Below are 24,727 nucleotides of genomic sequence, written 5' to 3'. Positions count from 1 at the left end.
CAATAAGTCTGGCATGTATTTCTCACCCTAAATATTTCCTTTTGTACCTACCAGATGGATGAACATCTGGGGCTCCTGCAGGGCTGCATGTCAAAGTGAACCCTGCCCATGCCCAGATTCTTGGCTTACTCTTAGTGGTGTACATAAAATAAAATTGCAGAGCCCATCGTCCTGTGAAACTGCATTTTTACTGTGTAAATGGGGGAAAAATCAAACGTTATTAGACTTTTTTTTTTTTCCAGGTTGAATGTTATATAATACAGAATACAGGCAGTCCCCGAGTTACGAACATCCGCGTTACTAACGACTCCTACTTACGACCGTCCTCAAATTCCGGCCACTTGTGTTCCATGCTGGTCCTGGATACCTCCGAGCACCTCGGACACATCCCACACTGCAGTACTACATGTACTGCATGGCCAGAAGAGCCCCAGATAACATAACAAGCGCCCGGGAACATCCCACATCCATGCACAGGCGGACGTTACACTTACGAATGCAGTGCTCCGACCGGAAGTTACACTTACAAATTCAGTGTTGCGACTTACGAACAACTTCAACTTACGAACAAACCTACAGTCCTTATTGTGTTCGTAACTCGGGGACTGCCTGTAGAGGGAATCAGAAAAATACTGCATTGTGACCACTAGATGAGGCTGATGATAATAAAAAAAAAAAACATATTTATTTACAGTGATCGTCAGCTCCATTTAGTCGCCATAATAGTGCCGGAAATAAATAGTCTTGATGTACCTGTGGATGAGTGTAAATAAATCTTCTGTGGTTCGTGAACTGACAAACACCTCATCGTCATCTTCAGTCATGGACTCGGCTGTCTTGTTTGATCTACACTTGTTGTCTTCTGGTAAGTCTGTATATGGTCCTATGAAACAAATATACAAAAATATTACAAACAAACTTTTCTACAAATTTTAGGAGCTAATAGTAAATAAATTACATTGAATTGAATAAATAATCACACTATAAGTTAACTAAGGCAATTCCAGTGAATGGTAAAGCCATAGCATACAAAGATTTTTTATTTTTGCTCTTCCAACTTTGCGACAGCAGTTTGGTGAAGTCCCTTTTCTGTTCCAGCATGGGTGAGTGTGTAAGACCAGCTCCATAAATACATGGTTTGACCAGTTTGGTGTGGAGGAACTTGAGTGGCCTTCAGCGCCCGGACCTCAGCCCTACCAAACAACTTTGGGATCGGGTCTTCTCATTAAATGTCAATACCTGACCTCAACCCTACTGTACAGCTTAGGGATAAACTGGGTTATCAATTAAAACCAGATCTTCTCATCCAACAACAGTACCTGACATCAACCCTATTGAACAGCTTTGAGATGAACTGGATCACTGATTGTGAGCCAGGTCTTCTCATCCAACAACAGTACCTGACATCAACCCTATTGAACAGCTTTGAGATAAACTGGATCACTGATTGTGAGCCAGGTCTTCTCGTCCAACAACAGTACCTGACATCAACCCTATTGAACAGCTTTGAGATAAACTGGATCACTGATTGTGAGCCAGGTCTTATCGTCCAACAACAGTACCTGACATCAACCCTATTGAACAGCTTTGAGATAAACTGGATCACTGATTGTGAGCCAGGTCTTCTCATCCAACAGAAGAACCTGACCTTAACCCTACTTAACAACTTTAGGATGCAGTGTTCTCATCCAACAACAGTACCTGACCTCAACCCTACTTCACCACTTTGGTATCAGATCTTCTTATTCAACAACAGTACCCAACTTCAATCCTACTCAACAACTTTGTGAATTGGATGAAGAGAACATTCTGGACAGCCGCACTTAAAATCAATGGCTTTATTAAAAAAGGAGGTAATAATCCAAAAAATACAAGCCACAGCAAACAGGAGAATACAGGAGCTCCTGTATTCCGCTGTTTGCTGTGGCTTGTATTTTTTGGATTATAACCTCTTTTTTAAAGCGGATGTGCCATGGGGAAAAAATATTAAAAGCCAGCAGCTACAAATACTGCAGCTGCTGACTTTTAATATTAGGACACTTACCTGTCCTGGAGTCCAGCGCTGATCGAAGCAGAGCACGAGCGATCGCTCGTCTCTCTGCTGCTCCCCCCGCCATCCACGCTGAGGGAACCAGGAAGTGAAGCGCTGCAGCTTCACTGCCCGGTTCCCTACGGCGCATGCGCGAGTCGCGCTGCGCCCGCCGATTGGCTCACACGCTGTGTGCTGGGAGCCGAGTGTTCCCAGCACACAACGGGCGACAGACGGGAAGTCAGAAAAACCCGTCTTTTGCCCGTAGCGTGTGGCCGGAAGTGGGTGCAAATACCTGTCTTTAGACAGGTATCTGCACCCCCCTCCCCCCTGAAAGGTGTCAAATGTGACACCGGAGGGGGGGAGGGTTCCGATCAGCGGGACTCCACTTTAGGGTGGAGAACCGCTTTAATAAAGGCATTGATTTTGAGTACGGCTGTCCAGAATTTTCTCTTCATCCAATTGCCTAAGCTTAGCCTGCACCTGGCGTTCCCATTTGGAGGAGAGCTACATATCCAGACACCCTTCCTAAAGTGTCATCCCTCCTCCCTTTGAACAACTTTGGGATCAGGTCTTCTCATCCAATAACAGTACCTGACCTAAACCCTACTGAACAGCTTTGATATGGGCTCTTCTCATCCAACAACAGTACCTGATACTACTGAGCATTTTTGGGATCAGGTCCTCCTTTTCAACTTCAGTCCCTGGCCTCAACTCTACTAAACATATCTGGGATGAATCGGATAACCAATTGGAAGCCAGATCTTCCCATCCAACATCAGTACTCGACCTCAACCCTACAGAACAGCTTTGGGACCAGGTATTCTCATCCAAAAACAGTACCTGACCTCAACCCTACTGATCAATTTTGGGATAGGGTCTTCCCATTCAACATCAGTACCTGACCTCAACCCGACTAAACACCTTTGGGATCAGATCTTCTCAGCCAACATCAGCAACTGACCTCAACCTTACTGAACAGCTTTGGGATGAATTGGATCATTGATTATAAGCCATGTCTTCTCATCTAACAACAGTATCTGACCTCAACCCCACTGAATACCTTTGGGATGAATTGGAACACTGTGTGCCAGATCTCCTCATCCAATATCAGTACCTTACCACAGATATTTTCCAAAATCTTATGGAAAGCCTTTCCAGAAGAATGGAGGTTGTTATACCCACACACGAGGGGGGAAACTTCATCTTATTGTCCAGGGTTTTGGAATAGAATGTCCAACAATCTCATATAGGTGTGATGAACACAACTTTTGGCCCTAAAGTGTACATTATACATAAGAATAGTAATGATTATTCATACCAGTAGACAGTATTGAGTATAATTCACAAATCCAAAAAGCCTAGCTGCAATGGGGACTTTTCTCTTCAACAAACAACATAATTTAGCATTCACTGGGGAAGGGGGGGGGGTGTTACCCCTGTTCCAGCTGTTGTTTAATTTTCAACGGGGTTGATTTACTAACGGAGCTTTGCAAAGTGAGAGTTAACAAGTAAGGTAAAGTTGTGTTCACTTTGGATACCCAATCATGTGCTAGCTAAAAAAAACAAATGCCTTCGCACACAATTGGGTATTTCAAGAGAGCAAAGGTTCGCCTTATTGACCAACATTCACTTTGTTAACTGGGCATGCATCTTTCAAATTAGCATTGACTTTGCTAAGTGAACAGCTTTTACTCGCTTAGTAAATCAACCTCCGTGTGTGGTTTTTCGGTGGCAACTATTTGCTGGTACACAATTTAAAGAAATATCCCCTGTACCCTTTTTCCATAATATTTTAATGGTTTCTCAGCGTGGAAAGTGAAATCTAGCACTAGGCATTAACACTTCAAGGCATGAAATGTACTTGTGTCTATATCATCACCATACCACACCAACCAAAAGCTAACTGTATTGGTAATACTTGACTCTCAAGTTTTTTAGTGTGTCCCTTTTGCTCTTAGTGATAGTTACCTGAAAAAGCATCCATAGATACAAGGTCAGGTTGTACAGCGTGAATGGTTCCTTCTGCAGCATATTTCTGGAACTCAATGATATCAGGATATGCGCAGGCTCCAGAATCTGAAGATACAACAGGGGATAGCCTCTGTTCCAATGAAGATGACGTCGTTTGGCTTGGTGGTGGACTGGCAACTGGCAAGTGAAGCATGCTGGGTTTTTTAGGAATCGGTGGTGGAACCTTTACTTTCCTTTTATCTATATAATTCAAGTTCTGTAGAGTTATTCTGTCTGGGAATTGTCTTCCCCTGTAATAGTCATCTTCATCAGCACTGTTCTGTGAGAAACTGGTCTGGTTTGTTTGGAAGTAACTCTCGGGTGGTGGAGAGGGGTCTAAGGATGGAGGTGTCTCCATACGAATTTCATAGTCATAATTCTTCTTGTGCCGTAGAGTTCCAATCACCATATATGCATCTTGAGGGGATGATTGGTCTCGAATGTATTTTCCCGGAGAATGGGGTGACATCACGGGAGATTCTGGTGTGACTGCAGAAGTTCTATAGGAAAGGCTGTTGGGCCTTCTAGACATAGGGGGTTTTTCTGCCACTGGAGGCTTTGTCTTTTTCTCTGGTAAGGGAAAAGCTTCATCAGTCAGTTCATCTAGGTGGTCTAAAATATCCAAGTTGTCTTCAGTTTCAGATTTGCTTATAGACCTGAGACGGATGTTACGGAGGTCCGACTGAGTGACCATCGGCATTATTGGCTGGACTGGACTCGTGTTCTGAGTTTGTTTTTTTGTACTAAAAGTTGAAGACTTTGAAGACTTTCTTGCACTGGTTAGATCCAGATGCGTTGGTGGAGTGAGTGGTAAGTCAAATGACTGACGGACACTGGGGCTTCTATCAATCGGTGAGACAGCTGGAAGTGATGATTTTCTTTCAGGGACCATAGGCCTTACCTTATGACTTTGGTAAGGTGAGTGGCCTAGAATTAATGATGTTGGAATCATAGTTGGGGTCTCTGATTGGCTTGAGTAGCCACTAGATGGAGACATCAAACCAGGAGGTTTGCCAGGTGATGACATCTTTGAGCTTGCATCTGTGCAAGCTTGGGATGGTGTTGTGGCTCTTGAATTGTAAAGCGATGTCAGCGACTCAGAACTTCCCTGTATCTTCCTGCAGTCTATAACAGTTGAACTTGTTGCAGAACTAGAGCCTGTCAATGTCCTGTGCAGGTCATTAGACTTGCAATCACTGGAATTCCAGTTTTGAGTAAAGAGCATACTTTTCGATGATGGCATTGTAGCATTGCCCTGCATTGATGTTGGAATATAACTGTGTCCCTGACTATCAAATGCAATGCAAAGGCTTTTAGGTCTTTGATCCTTTGGCATAGTGGACACCGGGTGAAGTTTCTGTGCGGATTCATCTTTTATAAGGGAAACACTACGTGCCGGAGGTGATGGCTTTTTCTTCGGCTTTCTCAAGGAGATGCTTCGAGATCTTCTACGTTCTTGATTGTCTTGATCCGCCATCACAGATACATTCTCTGTACTTGTGCTCTCCTCGGAGCTCCCACTGGGATAGTTTAGAGCATAGTCCCCACTTCCTCTCCTATTGTCAGCATAGGTTATGTCCACTGACGAGAGGGAACCGGTGTCTGTAGGCATCGACAGTGACCTTTCTCGGAACGTGCACTCGCTGCGCGTTGTTGGCAAGGTGGACGTATTGCTCAAATTGCTTGCCCCTGGTTGACTAGGGGGGCAGGAGACAACCTTGTACTTCCCTGCTTTTGGTGGATCCACACCGTGTCCTGGAAGAGTTGCATTCGAGCAGATGCTTCCACCACTACCCCTTGTTAGGTTTTCCTTTTTTATCTTAAATGAACCTGAGCCTTTACAAACCCCAGGAGATGCCATGGTCATAGTTGAACTTTTTGTGGGCTCTGCAACAGACACCTGCACACATTTCACAGGGCTTGGTGAAGTCATATAGTTGAACGAGTTTCCCTGCCAGTTCGATGTAGCACAGTCCTTAGCCCCATTACATGGGGGGTTTGAATATATCATACTCGTGCTGTCCATATTATTTGATGGCTGTAATATGTGACCAAGATCACTGAAAGTCTTTCTTAATGGCAGCTGTTGAGGGTGAGGTGTAGCTGCTCTCCCTCCAGGATGTCTCCCATGGGATTCCGATTTAGCAGGAGGAGAATCTGGGGGTGCTGGAGGTGGTTCGCTGCTTGTTACACCATTGACATTACCTGCAGTAAAAAATTATTTGAACAGTTTTATACTGAGATAATGCTACCAAATGCTTAAGCAGTACTATAAGGTTAGGGTATGAATTTTTGACTTCTTTTGGCTTTGTCAGTAAGCTGCCAAAACCATCCAGTGTATATAGATAGGATTATAGCAGCATGTGACTGAAGACTTGCTTACTTGGTGCCCATATGACTTCTATACACAGCACTAGCCTGGCAATCACATGTTCTTATTGATTAACAAAAGATTAGAGTTAGTGTTAGGGTTGAGTTTGGCTTTGTTTAACAACAACGCCATTGATCACCATGATCACATGACAAAGATTTTATTGGATTTTTGAATATTTGTGCACAAAACAGTGCGATAAGAAGAACAATGTGAACTATAGTAGAGGCAATTACATGGTAATAAGTCCATTCGGACACCTTTTCTTGACGACCAGCAAAACCCAAAAAATTGGGCCATGTCTAAAGGCCTGTACACTCAATACGAAAATCGAAAGAAAAATTTCATACGACGAACGATCTGACGATTTTCGGATCGTTAGCATGGTGCTTTTGACAGCTGATTCCGTTTTTTTGTCTGACAAAAGCTGGATGTGCAGACTACAAAATTTTTGTCGTGTGTGAATTTAAACATCCGATTTTCGTTTAACCACTTAAGCCCCGGACCAATATGCTGCTAAATGCCCAAAGGCGTTTTTACAATTCGGCACTGCGTCGCTTTAACAGACAATTGCGCGCTCGTGCGACGTGGCTCCCAAACAAAATTGGCGTCCTTTTTTCCCCACAAATAGAGCTTTCTTTTGGTGGTATTTGATCACCTCTGCGGTTTTTATTTTTTGCGCTATAAACAAAAATAGAGCGACAATTTTGAAAAAAATGCAATATTTTTTTCTTTTTGCTATAATAAATATCCCCCAAAAACATATATAAAAAATGTTTTTTCCTCAGTTTAGGCCGATACGTATTCTTCTACCTATTTTTGGTAAAAAAAAATTCGCAATAAGCGTTTATCGGTTGGTTTGCGCAAAATTTATAGCGTTTACAAAATAGGGGATAGTTTTATTGCATTTTTATAAAAAAATTTTTTTACTACTATTGGCGGCGATCAGCGATTTTTTTCGTGACTGCGACATTATGGCGGACACTTCGGACAATTTTGACACATTTTTGGGACCAGTCATTTTCACAGCAAAAAATGCATTTAAATTGCATTGTTTATTGTGAAAATGACAGTTGCAGTTTGGGAGTTAAACACAGGGGGCGCTGTAGGAGTTAGGGTTCACCTAGTGTGTGTTTACAACTGTAGGGGGGTGTGGCTGTAGGACTGAAGTCATCGATTGTGTCTCCCCTATAAAGGGGATGACACGATCGATGCGCCGCCACAGTGAAGCACGGGGAAGCCGTGTTTACATACGGCTCTCCCCGTTCTTCAGCTCCGGGGAGCGATCGCGACGGAGCGGCTATAAACGAATAGCCGCGCCGTCGTCCCGGATCGCTCCCCGTGGGAATCCGACCGACCGCCGGGGGGGGGGGGGTCTCGATCGGAACCCCGACCTGCGGAAAGGCAAGGACGTACATGTACGCCCATTTGCCTGTACGTGCCATTCTGTGGACGTACATATACATGCGGCAGGCGGGAAGTGGTTAATTAGTGCGGGTTTTGTATGAAAAAAATCTTAAGAGCAAGACTACGCATGCTCAGAAACAAAATAACCCATACAAAACTAGTCAACTCATTAAGTCACTTCTGAAGTTGTATTCTGTCTTATACGGAAATTTTCGTATAGTGAGTGACCTCTTCACTTCCGACATGAGACTAGCATGCCACAAAAAAATAAATGAACGTTTGTTCCGAAAATCTGATCATGTGTACAAGGCTTAAAGCGGGGGTTCACCCTATCGACGGGAAAAAATATTTTTTTTTTTATTTTACCTTAAAATCAGGCATTGTAGCGCGAGCTACAGTATGCCTGTCCCGAATTTTTTACCGCCGTACTCACCTTGTAGTCGTCCATCGAAGATTCCAGGGAATGGGCGTGCCTATGGAGACGGAGGATGATTGACGGCCGGCTCTGGCGCGTCACGCTTCTCCGGAAATAGCCGAAATAGGCTTGGTCTTCACGACGCGTGCGCATAGCCTGTGCGCAGGCGCCGTGAAGAGCCGAGACCTACTCCGGCTGTCTTCGGGGAGAGTGACGTGCCAGGGCCGGCCGTCAATCATCCTCCCTCTCCATAGGCACGCCCATTCCCTGCGGGAGCCGGAATCTACGATGGACGACTACAAGGTGAGTACGGGGTTAAAAAAATCGGGACAGGCATACTGTAGCTCGCGCTACAATGCCTGTCTCGATGGTAAAATGTGTCGGGGGGGGGGGGGGTGAACTACCGCTTTAAGGCTCCATTCAAACCTGAGCGTCACGTTTTTGAGTGTTTTTTTCCAGTGCTTTTTTGGGCATTAGTATGTGCGTTTTTGTACAGTGTTTTTAAAACGTTATTGTGCTTTCTTTCTTTTCTTTTTTAATTAGCCAATAAAGAAAAACATCATCTGTTTCATAATTTGTTGCTATGTTTTTCAGCCTTTTCTTCCACTTTTATTTATTATTTACTTATTTTTATTATTATTATTATTATTATTTTTTACTTTTTTAAGTGGTTAAGGTTATGGTTAGGGTTTAATTTATTTATTTGATTTATTATTTATTTACTTAATGTTATGTATTTATTTTGTTAGGGTAAGGGTTAGGGGTTAGGATTAGGCACTAGGATTAGGGGTCAATATTAAGGTTATGGGTAAGATTTATGCCCTGTACACACGATCGGTCCATCCGATGGACCGTTTTCATCGGTTAACCAATGAAGCTGACTGATGGTCAGTCGTGCCTACACACCATCGGTTAAAAAAACTATTGTGTCAGAACGCGGTGACGTAAAACACAACGACGTGCTGAAAAAAACAAAGTTCAATGCTTCCAAGCATGCGTCGACTTGATTCTGAGCATGCGTTAAATTTAAAACAAGATTGCTTTTTTTTAACCTATGGATAAATAACCGATGGGGCCCACACACGATCGGTTTGGTCCGATGAAAACGGTCCATCAGACCGTTCTCATCGGTTTGACCGATCGTGTGTACGTGGCATAAGAGTTAGGGGTCATTATTAGGTTTAGGGGTTAAAGTAGAACTATTTTTTTTTTTTAAGATTTTTTTTCGCCATCTGTGTCTGATTGTTGAGATATCCCTTCACTTCCTGTCACATAGTCAAACAGGAAATGAGAGGAAATTCCTGAAAATTAAGCAAATTCCTTGGGGACCCCCAGTTTACCAGAACTAGTGTTTCCATTGGAAGATTTGCCTGTTATTTCTTTTCTGGGGACAACCCAAAATGTGGGATTTTCTTTTACTTTCAATGATAATAGTAACAATGACATATAGAGGCGGTGAATCTTCCAAACGGGGCCACAGACAGCGATAAAAACTGACAGGGGTTCTAATCAACCTCCACTCTATCCAACACTAAAAAAAAAAAAAAGTTTTGCCCTGAGTTACGGTATACAGTGGAACCTTGGATTACGAGCATAGTTCCAGGAGAATGCTTGTAATCTAAAGCACTTGCATATCAAAGCGAGTTTCCCCATAGAAGTCAATGGAAATGAAAATAATTTGTTCCACATTGACTTGTATGGCATGCAATACCGCATGTGGCCAGAGGTGGGGGGGGGGGGCGCCGGAGAGAATCGGAAATACCCGGAGATCGTTCGGCTGCCCTCGGAAACCCCGGGAAAGGCTTGGAAACACTCGGGAACTGAGTATTTCCAAGTTTTTCCGAACGGCTCCTCGTATTGTGAAAACGCTCGTTATTGTGAAACCGCGTAACTCGCAATCCGGGGTTCCACTGTACTTTAATATTAGGGTTTGGGGTTAATATTAGGGTTAGGGTTTTTATTTATTTATTATTATTCATATTTAATTTATTTAATGTATTATTTAATGATGTATTTTATTTATTTATGTATTATATATTTATGTATTATTTATTTATTTTTAATTACTATTTTTTTTATTTATTTAATCATTGCATTTGAGCAGAAAAAAGCTCAAGAACAAAATGCACTAAAACGCTCAAAAACGATAATAGGGCCAGATTCACAGCAGAAATACGCCGGCGTATCTACTGATACGTCGGCGTATTTTCAAATTTGCCGTGTCATATCTTGATTTGGAATCCTCAAACCAAGATATGATGGCTTTTGGCATAGATCCGACAGGCGTACGGCTTCATACGCCTTCGGATCGTAGGTGTAATTCTCCGGCGGCCGCTGGGTGGACTTCGCGTCGTTTTCCAGCGTCGGGTATGCAAATTCGCTGTTTACGGCGATCCACGAAGGTACGCGCGTTCGTCGCATTCTCTTACGTCGGTTTTTCCCGTCGTAAAGTTAAGTGTGCTATTTAGATGGTGTAAAATTACACCATCCATGTTAAAGTATGGCCGTCGTTCGCACGTCAAATTTTTAATTTTTTTTTTTTTTGCGTAAGACGTCCGGGAATACGAAAGTACGTTACGCATGTCGCCGTTCAAAAAACACATCGGGGCGCCGTAATTTCGCGCAAAGCACGGCGGGAAATTTCCAAACGGAGCATGCGCAGAACGTTCGGCGTGGGAACGCGCCTAATTTAAATGGTACACGCCCCATTTGAATTAGGCGGGCTTTACGCTACGCCGCCGAAAGTTTACACACAAGTGCTTTGTGAATCAAGCACTTACGCTGGAAACTTGCGGCGGCGTAACCTAAACGGGTTAAACGGGCCGCAAATCTACATGAATCTGGCCCATAGTTTTTATGCATTTCTAAGGAAAGGAAACGCTTAAAAAAACACACCAATCTGCCCAATTCGAGCTACAAAAAAAAGCTCCAGAATTTTTTTGAGCTTCAGGCATTTGGCTTCAAGAGACTTGTAGTGAGGTTTGAAGCATCTCCATTTTTTTTTTCGTTCTCCAGCATTTTGGAGCTTCAAGCTACAAAATGCTGAGGTGTGAATGGGGTACAAACTACAATGAATAAAAAAAAACAAAAAAAAAAACAGGCCAACCAATAAAATGTTAAGGCCAATGCATGCTTTCATTCTGGACCCAAATCCGAGGTTTAACCCTTTGGTGATGTTATCAATATAATAAATAATTTAGAAATGGAAACCTGGCGTGGACTTCTTAGGCGTTGACTCAGAAGCTCCAGATCTCTTGATCTCCCCTTGATCCTGCGTCTGGTTGTGCGAGAAGCCAATGATGGTCCTCCTACGTCTCAGAGTGGTTTTCGGGTTCACGGCCGTCTCTGTGTTGAACAAGGAGTGGTGAGAGGTGGCGTGTTTGTCAAACAGTTCTCCTGCAGATACAGAAAAGGATAATAGATTGTAATAAGGAGAAGTTAACAAGATAAAAGTAAATAATAAAATTAGCAACCCTCAGCAACAAACAATTAGCGTGAAGTCTCTGCCTAAAGCCCAAATGAACTTTTAGTTAAAATCAGCAAAAAATATTTCGAAACCATCAAAACAAAATTGTTCAATGTTTTACAGCTGGCTTTCTTTACAGAGAAGCCACCGAATGAGTAGAAAAGCCTGTCTGCTGCCAGCATGCTTCAGAGAAGGACCGTTTCTCTCTATATGGAAGCAGTGGCCTCTCTGCAGAGGCTGAACATGCTCCCTGCTGGAGGTGTGCCTCTGTGGCCTTGTACACACGACCGTTTTCCTCGATAGAATCCATCAAGAAACTTGGTGGCAGAGCTTTTTTGCCAAGGAAAACGGTCGTGTGTATGCTTTTCATCGAGAAAACTGTCGAGGAACTCGACGAAGAAAAAAGAGAACAAGTTCTCTTTTTCCTCAACGGGAGTCTCAATTTCCTCATCGTGTTCCTCGTTGGGCTGGTTTTCGGCGAGAAAAATGATCGTGTGTATGCTAAGAAACCCGCGCATGCTCAGAATAAAGTATGAGACGGGAGCGCATCTTCGGTAAAAGTAGCGTTCGTAATGGAGATATAACATTTATCACGCTGTAACAGACTGAAAAGTGCAAATCGTCTCTCACCAAACTTTTACTTAACACGCAGTAACATGAGATTAGCAAAAGCAGCCCCAAGGGTTGTGCCAGTGGAATCGAACTTCCCCTGCTGTCGTATGTGTTGTACGTCACCGCGTTTCAGAACGTCGAGATTTTGTCTTGACCGTGTGTACGCAAAGAAAGCTTGTCAAGTTTCTCGACAAGCCTAACAAGGAACTCGTCGAGGAAAACGATGTGTCTTTTCCAACGAGTTCCTCGGTCGTGTGTACGAGGCCTGTGTGTCGGTGTAAATCCAGGAAGTTGAACAGGCAGCAGCATCAGCTGCCCACAGTTAAAATGGCTGCAGCCAGACTCAGTGGAGGGAGATTTATTCAGCATATTTGGCAAGTACAGAATTACAGTATATATAAAATAATATGCAAAGTGGTTGGAGGGAAGCTTCAGAATGGCAAAGAATAGCAAAGATGTTTTTATTACAAATGATGTGAGCAGACTGCAGTTCCTCTTTAAGATGTGGAGTCTACATTGATATTATTAGGGACAAATCTAACAATATAATCCCTGCAATGGACAGACATAGGGGGTAATCCACAAAAGGGATATGCCGGCGTTTCTATCTATGGAACTGATCCACAGAATCAGTTTACCATAGATAGGCAGAAGATCCAACACGTGTAATTGAATTACACTGTCGGATCTTAAGGATGCAATTCTAGGCCGGCCGCTAGGTGGCGAGGCCATTGCGGCCGGCCTAGAATATGCAAATGAACACTTACGGCGATCCACGAACGTTCCGACGGGCCCGTCGCTCTAAATCTACGTCGTTTACGCTGAGTTACGCCGCGTAAAACTAGGACTGAGCCCTAGTTCTCTTAAGCCATGTTAAGTATGGCCGTCGTTCCCGCGTCAAAATTTCAATTCTACGTCGTTTGCGTAAGACGTTCGTGAATGGCGCTGGACGCCATTTACGTTAACGTCTAAGCAAATGACGTCGGAGCGACGTCAGTTAGCGCAATGCACGTCGGGTAAGTTACCCGACGGAGCATGCGCAGTACGCCCGGCGCGGGAGCGCGCCTAATTTAAATGGGACTCGCCCCATTAGATTCGGCACGCCTTGCGCTGGACACATTTAAGTTACACCGCCGCAAATTTCAAGGTAAGTGCTTTGTGGATCGGGCACTTAGGGAGAAATTTTGCGGCGGTGTAACTTAAATCGGAAGATTTAAGTTGCGCCCGATATTTGTGGATTTGGCCCATAGTTCCCTGGATGAGTGAAAGTTTGAGGACTCTTGTAAACAATTGCTCTGCTGATGCTATTTCAGAGACAGGAAAGTCTTTCCATTTTGTCTGGATCGTGTTTCAGGAAGTTCTCTAATAATAACTATTTTTTTTTTGTTTTCTTTAGACAGAGCGAGGGGAGAGATAAAGGAATTCACAGGTTATGTCAGGACTAACTGTAAATCTCTTGGCTATCCTGTTTTGGGTTAGTTTGGAGCTAAAAAAATAAAGTCAAAATGTATGTAGGGAATGAGGAAAAATAAAAACAGGAAATCAATCTCTTGGTGATGTTGCTCAGACCAGACAGTCTGGTTATATTTAATGTATTCGAGAGAAGGACTGAGAATTTGGACAGCTTAAGGGCCAGATTCAGGTACATTTACGTTGCTCCCCCGCGGCGTAACGTATCTGATTTACGTTACACCGCCGCAGGTTTAGAGCGTAAGTGCCTGATTCACAAAGCTCTTACCTGTAAACTTGCGGCGGTGTAACGTAAATCCCCTCGGCGCAAGACCGCCTAATTCAAATGGGGCGGGCACCATTTAAATTAGGTGCGTTCCCGCGCCGAACGTTCTGCGCATGCTCCGTGTTAAAATTTCCCTAAGTGCTTTGCGCGAAATTACGGCACGTTTTTTTTTAACTGCAACGTGCGTTACGGCGTTTCGTGTTCCCGGACGTCTTACACAAAAAAAAAAGAAATGTGAAATTCGACGCGGGAACGACGGCCATACTTTAACATGGCTGTTCTAAAGATAAGCCATGTTAAAGCAGGTGTAACTTTGCGACGGGAAAAAACGACTAACGACAACGTACGAGATTGCGACGAACGCGCGGATCTTCGTGGATAGCCGTAACTAGTCATTTGCATATTCTACGCCGACCGCAATGGAATCGCCACCTAGCGGCCGGCCTAGAATTGCATCCTAAGATCCGACGGTGTAAGTCAATTACACCTGGCGGATCTTAGGGCTATCTATGCGTAACTGATTCTATGAATCAGCCGCATAGTTAGGACGGGCGGATCACAGAGATACGACGGCGTATCAGGAGATACGCCGTCGTATCTCTTCTGTGAATCTGGCCCTAAGTCTTTATACAAGCCATTCTCCATGCTGTGGGATGCTAGCTTGGTCACTACTCTGGTGTGGTGTGTCTTGCTGGAGTGGACGCCACCATGGATGAGCAACTTCATGTTAATGGCCATGGTTTTAGAATGGAATGTCCAAGAAGCTCATATAGGTGTGATGGTCAGGTGTGTACAAATGTGTCACCCACCCAACATTGTGGTCACTCATTCATATTTTCCCTCTCTAACACCAAAACAATAAATAATTTACGGTAACGTTTTCCTTGATATCCCTACCAACAAACCTATTTTGTTTCCTTGAATTTTTTTTACAGTAAACTGTACAATTTAAATTCCAGGGTAGACAGCCCCTCACTTGTGGATCATAGGGCAGAAATTGTGGCCTTTCTTTACTAATGCCCCAGCTATCTGCTGAGGCCGACGGAAGACCTGGATTCATCAATTACGGTAGAGGAGATGATCACCAATTTGAAAGGGATGGAAACAGGATGAGCCCCAGGCCCTGATGGCTTTCTCTATAATACTACAGCACATTTTTGGAGCTTCTTGCTCAACTCGTTGTTTGGGCTTACAACTCGCTCCTGAAGGGCAAGAGGAGACTCTGGGTGCTCTGCATGCCTGTATTACTCTAATCCACAAAGAAGGGAAGGACACATTAAAATGTGCCAACTTTTGCCCAATTTCCTTGATCAATGTGGACCTCAAATTTTTTATGAAAAATCTTGGACAATCGGGTGTTGTCTCATCTCCCCATCTGACCAAGTGTACTTTTTGCCCACTTGTGAAGCCAAATACAATACCATGAGGGTATTGAACACCTGACCCGGTCCAGGGACCTATCCTGCTGATCTGTGCAGACAACGGAGAAGGCCTTCAACTGGGTCAACTGGGAGTTCTTGAATGGCACCCTCTAATGCATGGGTGCTCAACCTGTGGCTCTCCAGCTGTTGCAGAACTTCAAGTCCCATCATGCCTCTGCCTTTGGGAGTCATGCTTGTAACAGTCAGTAGCTTGCAATGCCTCATGGGAATTGTAGTTCTGAAACAGCTGGAGAGCCACAGGTTGAGCACCCATGCTCTAATGTATTGGTCTTGGCTTGCATATGCACAAATGGATCGAAAAATCATATTCTTGGCCATCGTCATCCATCAAGGTTAAAGTAGAGCTCTCCCCTTTTTCACTTTTAGCAATGGCACAAGACAGGGGTGTCCTCTTTTGCCCCTAATGTTTGTCCTTAGTCTTGTTTCCTTGAGAAGATCATAACTAAAAGATATGTTTTGAATTATCTGGGTCCCCTTAGATGGCCTACTCCAGTTATGTATATTGCTTAGTATCAGCAGGTGATTTGTTTTCTCTCTTTTATCAATCACTTTGAACAGAACAGAACAGAACATATAGAATGAACTATGTGCACAGATTTTGTTACATACCAGATACATTTATGGGCACAATGTTGGTTTGTATGGAATTTGATTGGTGCCACCGTCTCTCTTCCGGTATTGGAAAAGGAAATGCTTTAACCCAGGCTACTTGCTTATCTGGAGTTGTAGGTAAGCTCAGACATGTTTCTCTTGGTCTCACGCCTACGCTGGTACTTTCATCTTCACTCACCCTTCTGTTGCTTGGCTGTCAACAAAGAAAACAGTTAGGATTAAGGATAATAATACAAAAGTTCATTTTGGAACTATAGCTCCCAGTTTCTTTTCTGAGAAATTCTCATTTGGAGAGTGAGTGATGCCAATATTAATACTCCTGCTTTCGTAAGGAATAAAACCTGTACTGAACCACTATGAACCACAAATGAGTAAAGTGAGAGGGTCTCTTTAAGATTCCTGAGAAGCAATTAAAGGGAAGTGTCTATTAGTGCATTACAGCCTCTCCAGTATGTTTAAAGGATGTTTTAGGAATGACAAAGGAGTTTAAAATATATCGCAAATACACTATATGGGCAAGCCTTTGTAGACACCTGACCATCACACCTAAATGAGCTTGTTGGACATCTATACAACCGTCATTTTTCTGGGAAGGCTTTCTACAAATTGTGGAGTGTGTCGGAAATTTTTGCCCATTCAGCCAAAATAATATTTGTGAGGTCAGGTACCAAAGGTGTTCCGTAGGGTTAGTGTCAGGGCTCTGTGCAGGACACTTGAGTTCCTCAGGGGAAAATATGAATGGGCAAATGAGTTTTGAGTAATCATACACAGGATCCATCATACACTATATGGCCAAATGATTGAAGATATCCGACCATCCCACCTATATGATGAGGTTCTTGGAGTATAAAAAAACTCTACTCTTCTGGCTTTAAATGGGATTTTGAAGTTTGTCTTTTGGAATGTGTGCCCATTCACCCAAAGAAGCCTTTGTAAGAACAGGTACTCATGTTGGATGAGAAGACCTGGCTAATAATCAACATCATTCATTAGGGTTGGGGTCAGGGCTCTGTGAAGGCCACTTGAGTTCCTCCACCCCAAACTGGTCAAACCATGTGTTTATGGCCAGACAGTTGTAGACATTGGACTAACACCTTCTGCATATGAGCGTGTTGAACATTTATATACAAACTCCACTCTTCTGGGAAGGCTTTCCACAATATTTTGGACCATGTCTGTGGGAATATCTGCTTGTTTAGACATTAGGGGGCAGATCCACAAAGAAAGTATCTTTGTTTTGAATCCTAAAAACAAGATACAACGGCATCTGGGTTAGATCCGACAGGCGTACGTCTTCGTACGCCTTCGGATCTTAGATGCAATTTTTCGGCGTCCACTAGGTGGTGTTCCCGTCGTAATCCACGTCGAGTATGCAAATTAGCTATTTCCGACGATCCACGAACGTACGAGCGGCCGTCACATTTTTTTACGTCGTTTCCGTTCGGCTTTTTCCGGCGTATAGTTAAAGCTGCTATCTGGTGGCGTACTCAATGTTAAGTATGGCCGTCGTTCCCGCGTATAATTTTGAAAATTTTACGTTGTTTGCGTAAGTCGTCCGTGAATGGGGCTGGACGCCATTTACGTTCACGTCGAAAACAATGACGTCCTTGCGACGTCATTTGGAGCAATGCACCTTGGGAATTTTGAAGGACGGGGCATGCGCAGTTTGTTCGGCGCGGGGACGCGCTTCATTTAAATGAAACACGCCCCCTACTCGCCGCATTTGAATTACGCGCCCTTATGCCGCAAGAGATACACTACACCGCCGTAACTTACGGCGCAAATTCTTTCAGGATTCAAAGAATAGCAAAGTAAGTTACAGCGGCGTAGCGTATCTCACATACGCTGCGCCCACGCAGATGTATGTGGATCTGCCCCTAGTTCTTCTCAAAGATGTTCAGTAGGGTTGAGGTTCTGTAAAGTTTACTTGAGTTCCATCACACCAAACTACCTAAACCATATCTGTATGGAGATGGTTTTGTACACAGGGGCAAAATCAGGCTGGAACGGAAAAGGACCTTCACCAAACTGTTACCACAAAGTTGGAACCATGCAACTGTCTAAAATGTCTTCGTATAATGTAGTATTAACAGTCCCTTTCACTAGAAGCACCAGAACTCAATAATGTAGAGGTCTGGTACTAATGTTGGATGAGAAGACATCACAATCGACATTTCAATTCATCTCAAAGGTGGTCAGTAGGGTTGAGGTCAGGGCTCTGTGCAGCTCACTTGAGTTCCTCCACACCAAGCTGGTTCAAATATGTCTTTATGGAGCTGACTTTGTACACAGGGGCAAGGTCATGTTGGAATGGAAAAGAACCCAACAACAAACTGTTGCCACAAGGTTGGAACCACACCCAAATGTCTCTGGATAATGTAGTATTTACAATCCCCTTCACTAGAAACACCAGAACGCAATAATTTAGAGCAGGGGTCTCCAAAACGTTAAAAACAAAGGGCCAGTTTGCTATTCTTCAAACTTTAGGGGGGTCAGACTGTGGCCAGTAGGAGTAGAAATTGTCCTGGCATCAGTGGGTGTAAACAATACATTTTTGATATTAGGGGGAGCAGTGCCGGCCCAAGACATTGTGCTGCCTGGTACCAAGAATGAAATGCTGCCACCCCCAAAAAAAAACTTACGCCCACCAAAATGCCCCCACATCCATTATTTTATATCATGATAACTAAAGTGGACCTATCATGGCTCTATACATGTATATAGGAGTATAAAAAGGACCTGTTATGGCTCTTTTCATGCAATTAACCCCACAGTGGAACGGAGAGCGGAACGGGAGGAGCGGTCGGGCGGCAATTAGCCCCACAGTGGAGTGGAGAGTGGAGCTGGTGGAATGGGATGGCGTGCAGGCAGGAAATTTGCTGCCCCCCTGAAAGTGCTGCCTGGTACAATGGTACCATCGGGTCCCATGGTAGGGCCGGCCCTGAGGGGGAGGAATAGTAACCCATCATTGGTGTCAGTGGGAGGAATAGTGCCCCATTGTTGGTGTCAGTGGGAGAAACAGTGGCCCGTCATTGGTGTCAGTGGGAGGAATAGTACCCCATCATTAGTGTCAGTGGGAGGAATAGTATCCCCCATCATTGGTATCAGTGGAAATAATATTCCCCTATTGATGGTATCAGTGGGAGGAACAGTGCCCCATCATTGATGTCAGAAGTGCCTCATCGTTGGTGTCAGTGGAAGGAATAGTGCCCCATCGTTGGCGTCAATTACAGAAACAGTGCCCCGTTGCTAATGTCAGTAGCAGGAATTATGCCCCATTGTTGGTGTCGTGGGAGGAATAGTGCCCCAGGGGCTGGATAAAGGCAAGCAAAGGGCCGCAGTTTGGAGACTACTGATTCAGAGTGATGTTCACATCTTTGGCTGTATAGTGTATCTTATTATTCAAATAAATCTTTTAACTCAGTGATTACAGTATTATGACATCAAGATAGTCACAGTTCTATTCAAGGCTCCATTGAATAGATATGTTTCATATATGTATGGTAGGTCCGTTGGAAGTGTTCTGGGTACTCACCAGGTAGACAAATTCAAGCCGCCTGAGGTTACTTTTTGTGGGACTTTCTGGAGGAAGTGTTGCAGATTGTGACAAAGCTGAGTAACGGAAGGTCTGCCCTGTGACTTTAGTATCTAAATAACGATCTTCAAATTCTTCTGCAAAACAGTCAGCTGTAAAGAGAGAGAAAGGTACAAATTATAACCCCACGCTCGCTCGTGCCTCCCATGGGTTGTCTTTGCGGTTCATTTTATGAATAAACATATTAAAGTGTACAACATGTAAACCAAAAGATTTTATTTTTGAAAGACCCTGCCTGGTTTTGTCTTTTTGATGCCTGTGTCCCAGAGACACAACAGGGAGTAAGAGGAAATCTCTCCAAAGCAAGAGGAGAAATCTCTCCAAAGCAAGAGAAGAAATCTCTCCAAAACAAGAGAAGACATCTCTCCATAGCAAGGGAGGAAATCTCTCCATAGCAAGGGAGGAAATCTCTCTAAAGCAGGGGTCTCAACCTGGTGGCCCTCCAGCTGTTGCAGAACTACAATTCCCATGGGGCATTGCAAGGCTGACAGTTACAAGCATGACTCCCATAGGCAGAGGCATGATGGGACTTGTAGTTCCGCAACAGCTGGAGGGCCACCGGTTTGAGACCCCTGCTCTAAAGCATGGGAGAAAATCTTTTCAAAGCAAGAGAAGTAATCTCTCCAAAGCAAGGGAGGAAATCTCTCCAAAACAAAAGAGGAAATCTTTCCAAAGCAAAGGTAGAAAATCTCTCCAATGCAAGAAAATAAATCTCTCCAAAAGCAAGAGAAGAAATCTCTCCAAAGCAAGGGAGAATATATTTCCAAAGCAAGAGAAGAAATCTCTCCAAAGCAAGGGAGAATATATTTCCAAAGCAAGAGAAGAAATCTCTCCAAAGCAAGGGAGAATATATTTCCAAAGCAAGAGAAGAAATCTCTCCATAGCAAGGGAGGACATCTCTACAAAGCAAGGGAGGAAATATCTCACAAAGCAAGAGAAGAAATCTCTCCAAAGCAAGGGAGGAGATCTCTCCAAAGCAAGAGAAGAAAAGTCTTCAAAGCAAAGGAGGAGATCTCTCCAAAACAAGAGAAGAAAATTCTTCAAAGCAAGGGAGGAAATCTCTCCAAAACAAAAGAGGAAATCTTTCCAAAGCAAAGTTAGAAAATCTCTCCAATGCAAGAGAAGACATCTCTCTAAAGCAAGGAAGGAAATTCTTCATAGAAAGGGAGGAAATCTCTCCAAAACAAAAGAGGAAATCTTTCCAAAGCAAAGGTAGAAAATCTCTCCAAAGCAAGAGAAGAAATCTCTCCAAAGCAAGAGAAGAAATCTCTCCAAAGCAAGAGAAGAAATCTCTCCAAAGCAAAGGAGGAAATCTCTCCAAAGCAAGAGAAGAAATCTCTCCAAAGCAAAGGAGGAAATCTCTCCAAAGCAAGGGAGATTCCCTCTAATGCCGCGTACACACGATCGTAAATTCCGACAAGAAAAGTTTGATGTGAGCTTTTGGTCGGAAATTCCGACCGTGTGTAGGCTCCATCTGACTTTTTCTGTCAGAATTTCCGAAAGCAAAAATTTGAGAGCTGGTTCTCAATTTTTCGGACAAGACAAGTTCTTGTCGGAAATTCCGATCGTCTGTATGCAATTCCGATGTGGAAAAAAAACATGCATGTTTGGAATCAATTCGACGCATGCTCGGAATCATTGAACTTCATTTTTCTCGGCTCGTTGTAGTGTTGTACGTCACTGCGTTCTTGACGGTCGGAATTTTGTGTGACCGTGTATATGCAACACAAGTTTGAGCCAAAATTCAGTCGGAAAAAAATCCACGGATTTCTTGTCGGAATTTCTGATTGTGTGGACTATTCTTACTACAACAGGTCAGGTGCCCCCGTTGGAAGATTCCTGTTCTATTTAAGCTCTAAAATGTTGTATTTCTCATCACTTTCAGTCCCACTGACAGTGGTAACAAGCAGAGACGTTGCTTGAAGCTTGTGGGCCCTAATGCAAAACTTGACCTGAGGACCCCCGCCACACCCTGAGCTACCGGATGAATCTGGTGAGCTTGTATGTAAAAGAGGAAACTCAGAGGGCCCCGGCCTGGGCCCCTCTTGAAAGGGAAGGCAGTCTGACTTCCAGATTCACATAGAAGCCCACCGCATTCACCTCACAGCTCAGAGTGTGGCCTGCATGCCCTTACCTTGTGGAGAAGGAGGGACTGTACTGGGCTGGGGGGCAGAGCAGGACTTGCCCTGTCACCCTGTGTAGGTAAAACCTGAAACTGAGAGTGCCCGACACTGGCCTGGGTGGGCCCCTGCCTGGCAAGCCCAGGCCCTTTGAATTATATATATATATATATATATATATATATATATATATATATATATATATATATCTATATATATTATCTATATCTATATATATATCTATATATATATAATAGATATATATGTATATATATATATATATATATATATATATATAGATAGATAGATAGATATATCTATATAGATAGATAGATAGATAGATATAGATTATATATATATATATATATATATATATATATATATATATATATATATATATATATTTAATAATAATGATATAAATATTAATATAAAGAATATTAATAGTGTAATTAATAAAAATAATAATAATAGTAATACTTGAGACTTATAGATTAATAGAATAATATAAATAATAATAATATAAAGAATAATTAAGAAGAATTTAATTTAAATATTAATATAAAGAATAATAATATAAATAATAATATAAATAATAATATAAAGAATAATAATAATAGTAAAACTAGAGACCAATATAATAATAGAATAATATACATAATAATAATAATTAAGAATAATTAAAATATTAATATAAAGAATATTAATAGTATAATTAATAAAAATAATAATAATAATAATACTTGAGACTTATAGATTAATAGAATAATATGAATAATAATAATATAAATAATAATTAAGAAGAATTTAATTTAAATATTAATATAAAGAATAATAATATAAATAATAATATAAAGAATAATAATAATAGTAAAACTAGAGACCAATATAATAATAGAATAATATACATAATAATAATTAAGAAGAATTAAAATATTAATATAAAGAATAATAATAATATAAAGAATAAAAATAATAATATAAAGAATAATAATATAAATAATAATATAAAGAATAATAATAATAGTAAAACTAGAGACCAATATAATAATAGAATAATATACATAATAATTAGGGTTGTCCCGATACCACTTTTTTAGGACCGAGTACAAGTACCGATACTTTTTTTCAAGTAGTCGCCGATACCGAATACCGATACTTTTTTTTAATGTCATGTGACCGTTTTCAAACCACAATACAGACCAAAGATATTTTCTTTAGAATTATGAAGAACTGGTACATCATGGTGTGGGGCTGTTTTTTAGCATACGGTACTGGAAAACTACATATCATTGAAGGAGTGATCACTGTCAGTGCAGCTCATCGGTGCCAGTGCCCAAAAGTGCAGCTAGCCAGTGCCACCTATCAGTGCAGATCAGTGCCCATTAGTGCATCAGTGCAGGGAGGCAGCTTATTAGTGCATCTCATCAGTGCCACCCAATCAATGCCAGTGCCACCTATCAGTGCCATCCATTTATGAGTGCCATTCAATCAATGCCAGTGCCACCTATCAGTGCCATCCAATGGTGCCATCCAATTTGTGTTCGATGTCACAAAAAAAAAAAAAGTATTCTATTTTGGTATCGGGAGTATTTGCGCGAGTACGAGTACTAGCACAAATACTCGGTATCGGTCCCGATACCGATACTGGTATCGGTATCTGGACAACCCTAATAATAATAATAATAATAATAATAATAATAATTAAGAAGAATTAAAATATTAATATAAAGAATAATAATAATATAAATAATAAAAATAATAATATAAAGAATAATAATAATAGTAAAACTAGAGACCTATATAGTAATAGAATAATACGGTATAATATAAAAAAATATATAATATAAAGAATAATATAAATAATGATAATAGTAATACTAGAGAGCTATAGGTTATATAACAGAAACAGATCTTTTAATGAGATAGTTTTTTTAAATATATATAAATTATTAGTTTTAAAAAAAAATGCATTGGAAATGGATAAAAACATAGAAAAATGAATTGCAAATAAAGTGAAAACTCAGGCTGGATTACTAATAATATGATGCTGATATAATGAGCAAGCTTTCTCCATGTAACCAGTCCAGCACAGCCGCAGTCTCACACTTGCCTCTTCCACCTACAATGAAGGGATAATAGACCTGCACTGTACATGATGATGCCTCAAAGGCCGTCCACAACCCGGAGCTTCGGAAAGAGGAGAACGGCGTTGGAGCCCAATATATGGGGGCTGTTTAACTTGCCAAAGAATTTGATTTGCATTTCTTGCCCATCCAGTCCTGTGATTTACCAAGCTCTGCCACACGGCGCAGTCAGCCTGGAGACCTGATTTTTTTTTATTCTCTGCTGCATTTCAGGTCTTGTTCCTTTTGCAGCCTGTGATTGGACAGTAAAAGTAGAAGCACTATACACATAAGCTCATCTCTCTTTCACTCTGCTCTCTCCTCCTATCAGCAGTACCTGCACACTGTAGTACAACTGATTGACTCCTTGTGCTGCTGTACCCACTCCCAGTCTGAGCTCTATTGTACAGGGATTGCACGAGGCTGATTCCTGACTAAAGTTAGGTACTCACATTCATTTTTCATGTAATGATTTTCTTTTTATGTAATACATACCTGTTTAGGTTGGTGATTTATTTATCTGCCTGGTGTCCAGCTTTAAACGCCCTGGGGCAGATTCACAAAGATCTGCCCCGGCGCAGCGTATCAGAGATACGCTACGCCGCTGTAACTTACTTGTGATATCTTCGAATCCTTAAAGATTTCGCCTCGTAAGTTACGGCGGCGTAGTCTATCTCTGGCGGCGGAATTCAAATCGGCGATTAGGGGGCGTGTTTCATTTAAATAAAGCGCGTCCCCACGCCGAATCAACTGCGCATGCTCCATTTCAAAATTTCCCGCCGTG

The 24,727-nt window shown here is 42.2% G+C and overlaps 1 protein-coding gene across 3 annotated transcripts in view; it reads right to left on the bottom strand.

Annotated features, from left to right (window-relative positions):
• The window catches only part of NHSL2 (NHS like 2), a 166,862-nt gene that overhangs the window by 5,026 nt on the left and 137,109 nt on the right, over positions 1 to 24,727 (bottom strand). For 2 of the 3 annotated variants that reach the window (XM_040322824.1, XM_040322826.1), the window contains exons 3-7: positions 19,638 to 19,789; positions 16,100 to 16,295; positions 11,446 to 11,631; positions 4,001 to 6,247; positions 754 to 883 (exon numbers count right to left, since the gene is read on the bottom strand). In XM_040322824.1, coding sequence (XP_040178758.1) covers positions 754 to 883; positions 4,001 to 6,247; positions 11,446 to 11,631; positions 16,100 to 16,295; positions 19,638 to 19,789 — 2,911 coding nt within the window. Of the gene's footprint in view, positions 1 to 51; positions 191 to 753; positions 884 to 4,000; positions 6,248 to 11,445; positions 11,632 to 16,099; positions 16,296 to 19,637; positions 19,790 to 24,727 lie in introns of all 3 variants that reach the window. The other variant, XM_040322827.1, reaches the window with a different exon arrangement.

The sequence above is a fragment of the Rana temporaria genome, chromosome 9 (assembly GCF_905171775.1).
Source record: "Rana temporaria chromosome 9, aRanTem1.1, whole genome shotgun sequence".
NCBI lineage: Eukaryota > Metazoa > Chordata > Amphibia > Anura > Ranidae > Rana > Rana temporaria.
Note: the sequence above shows the minus strand (reverse complement) of the source record. Positions and strands in the feature narration are given on the sequence as shown.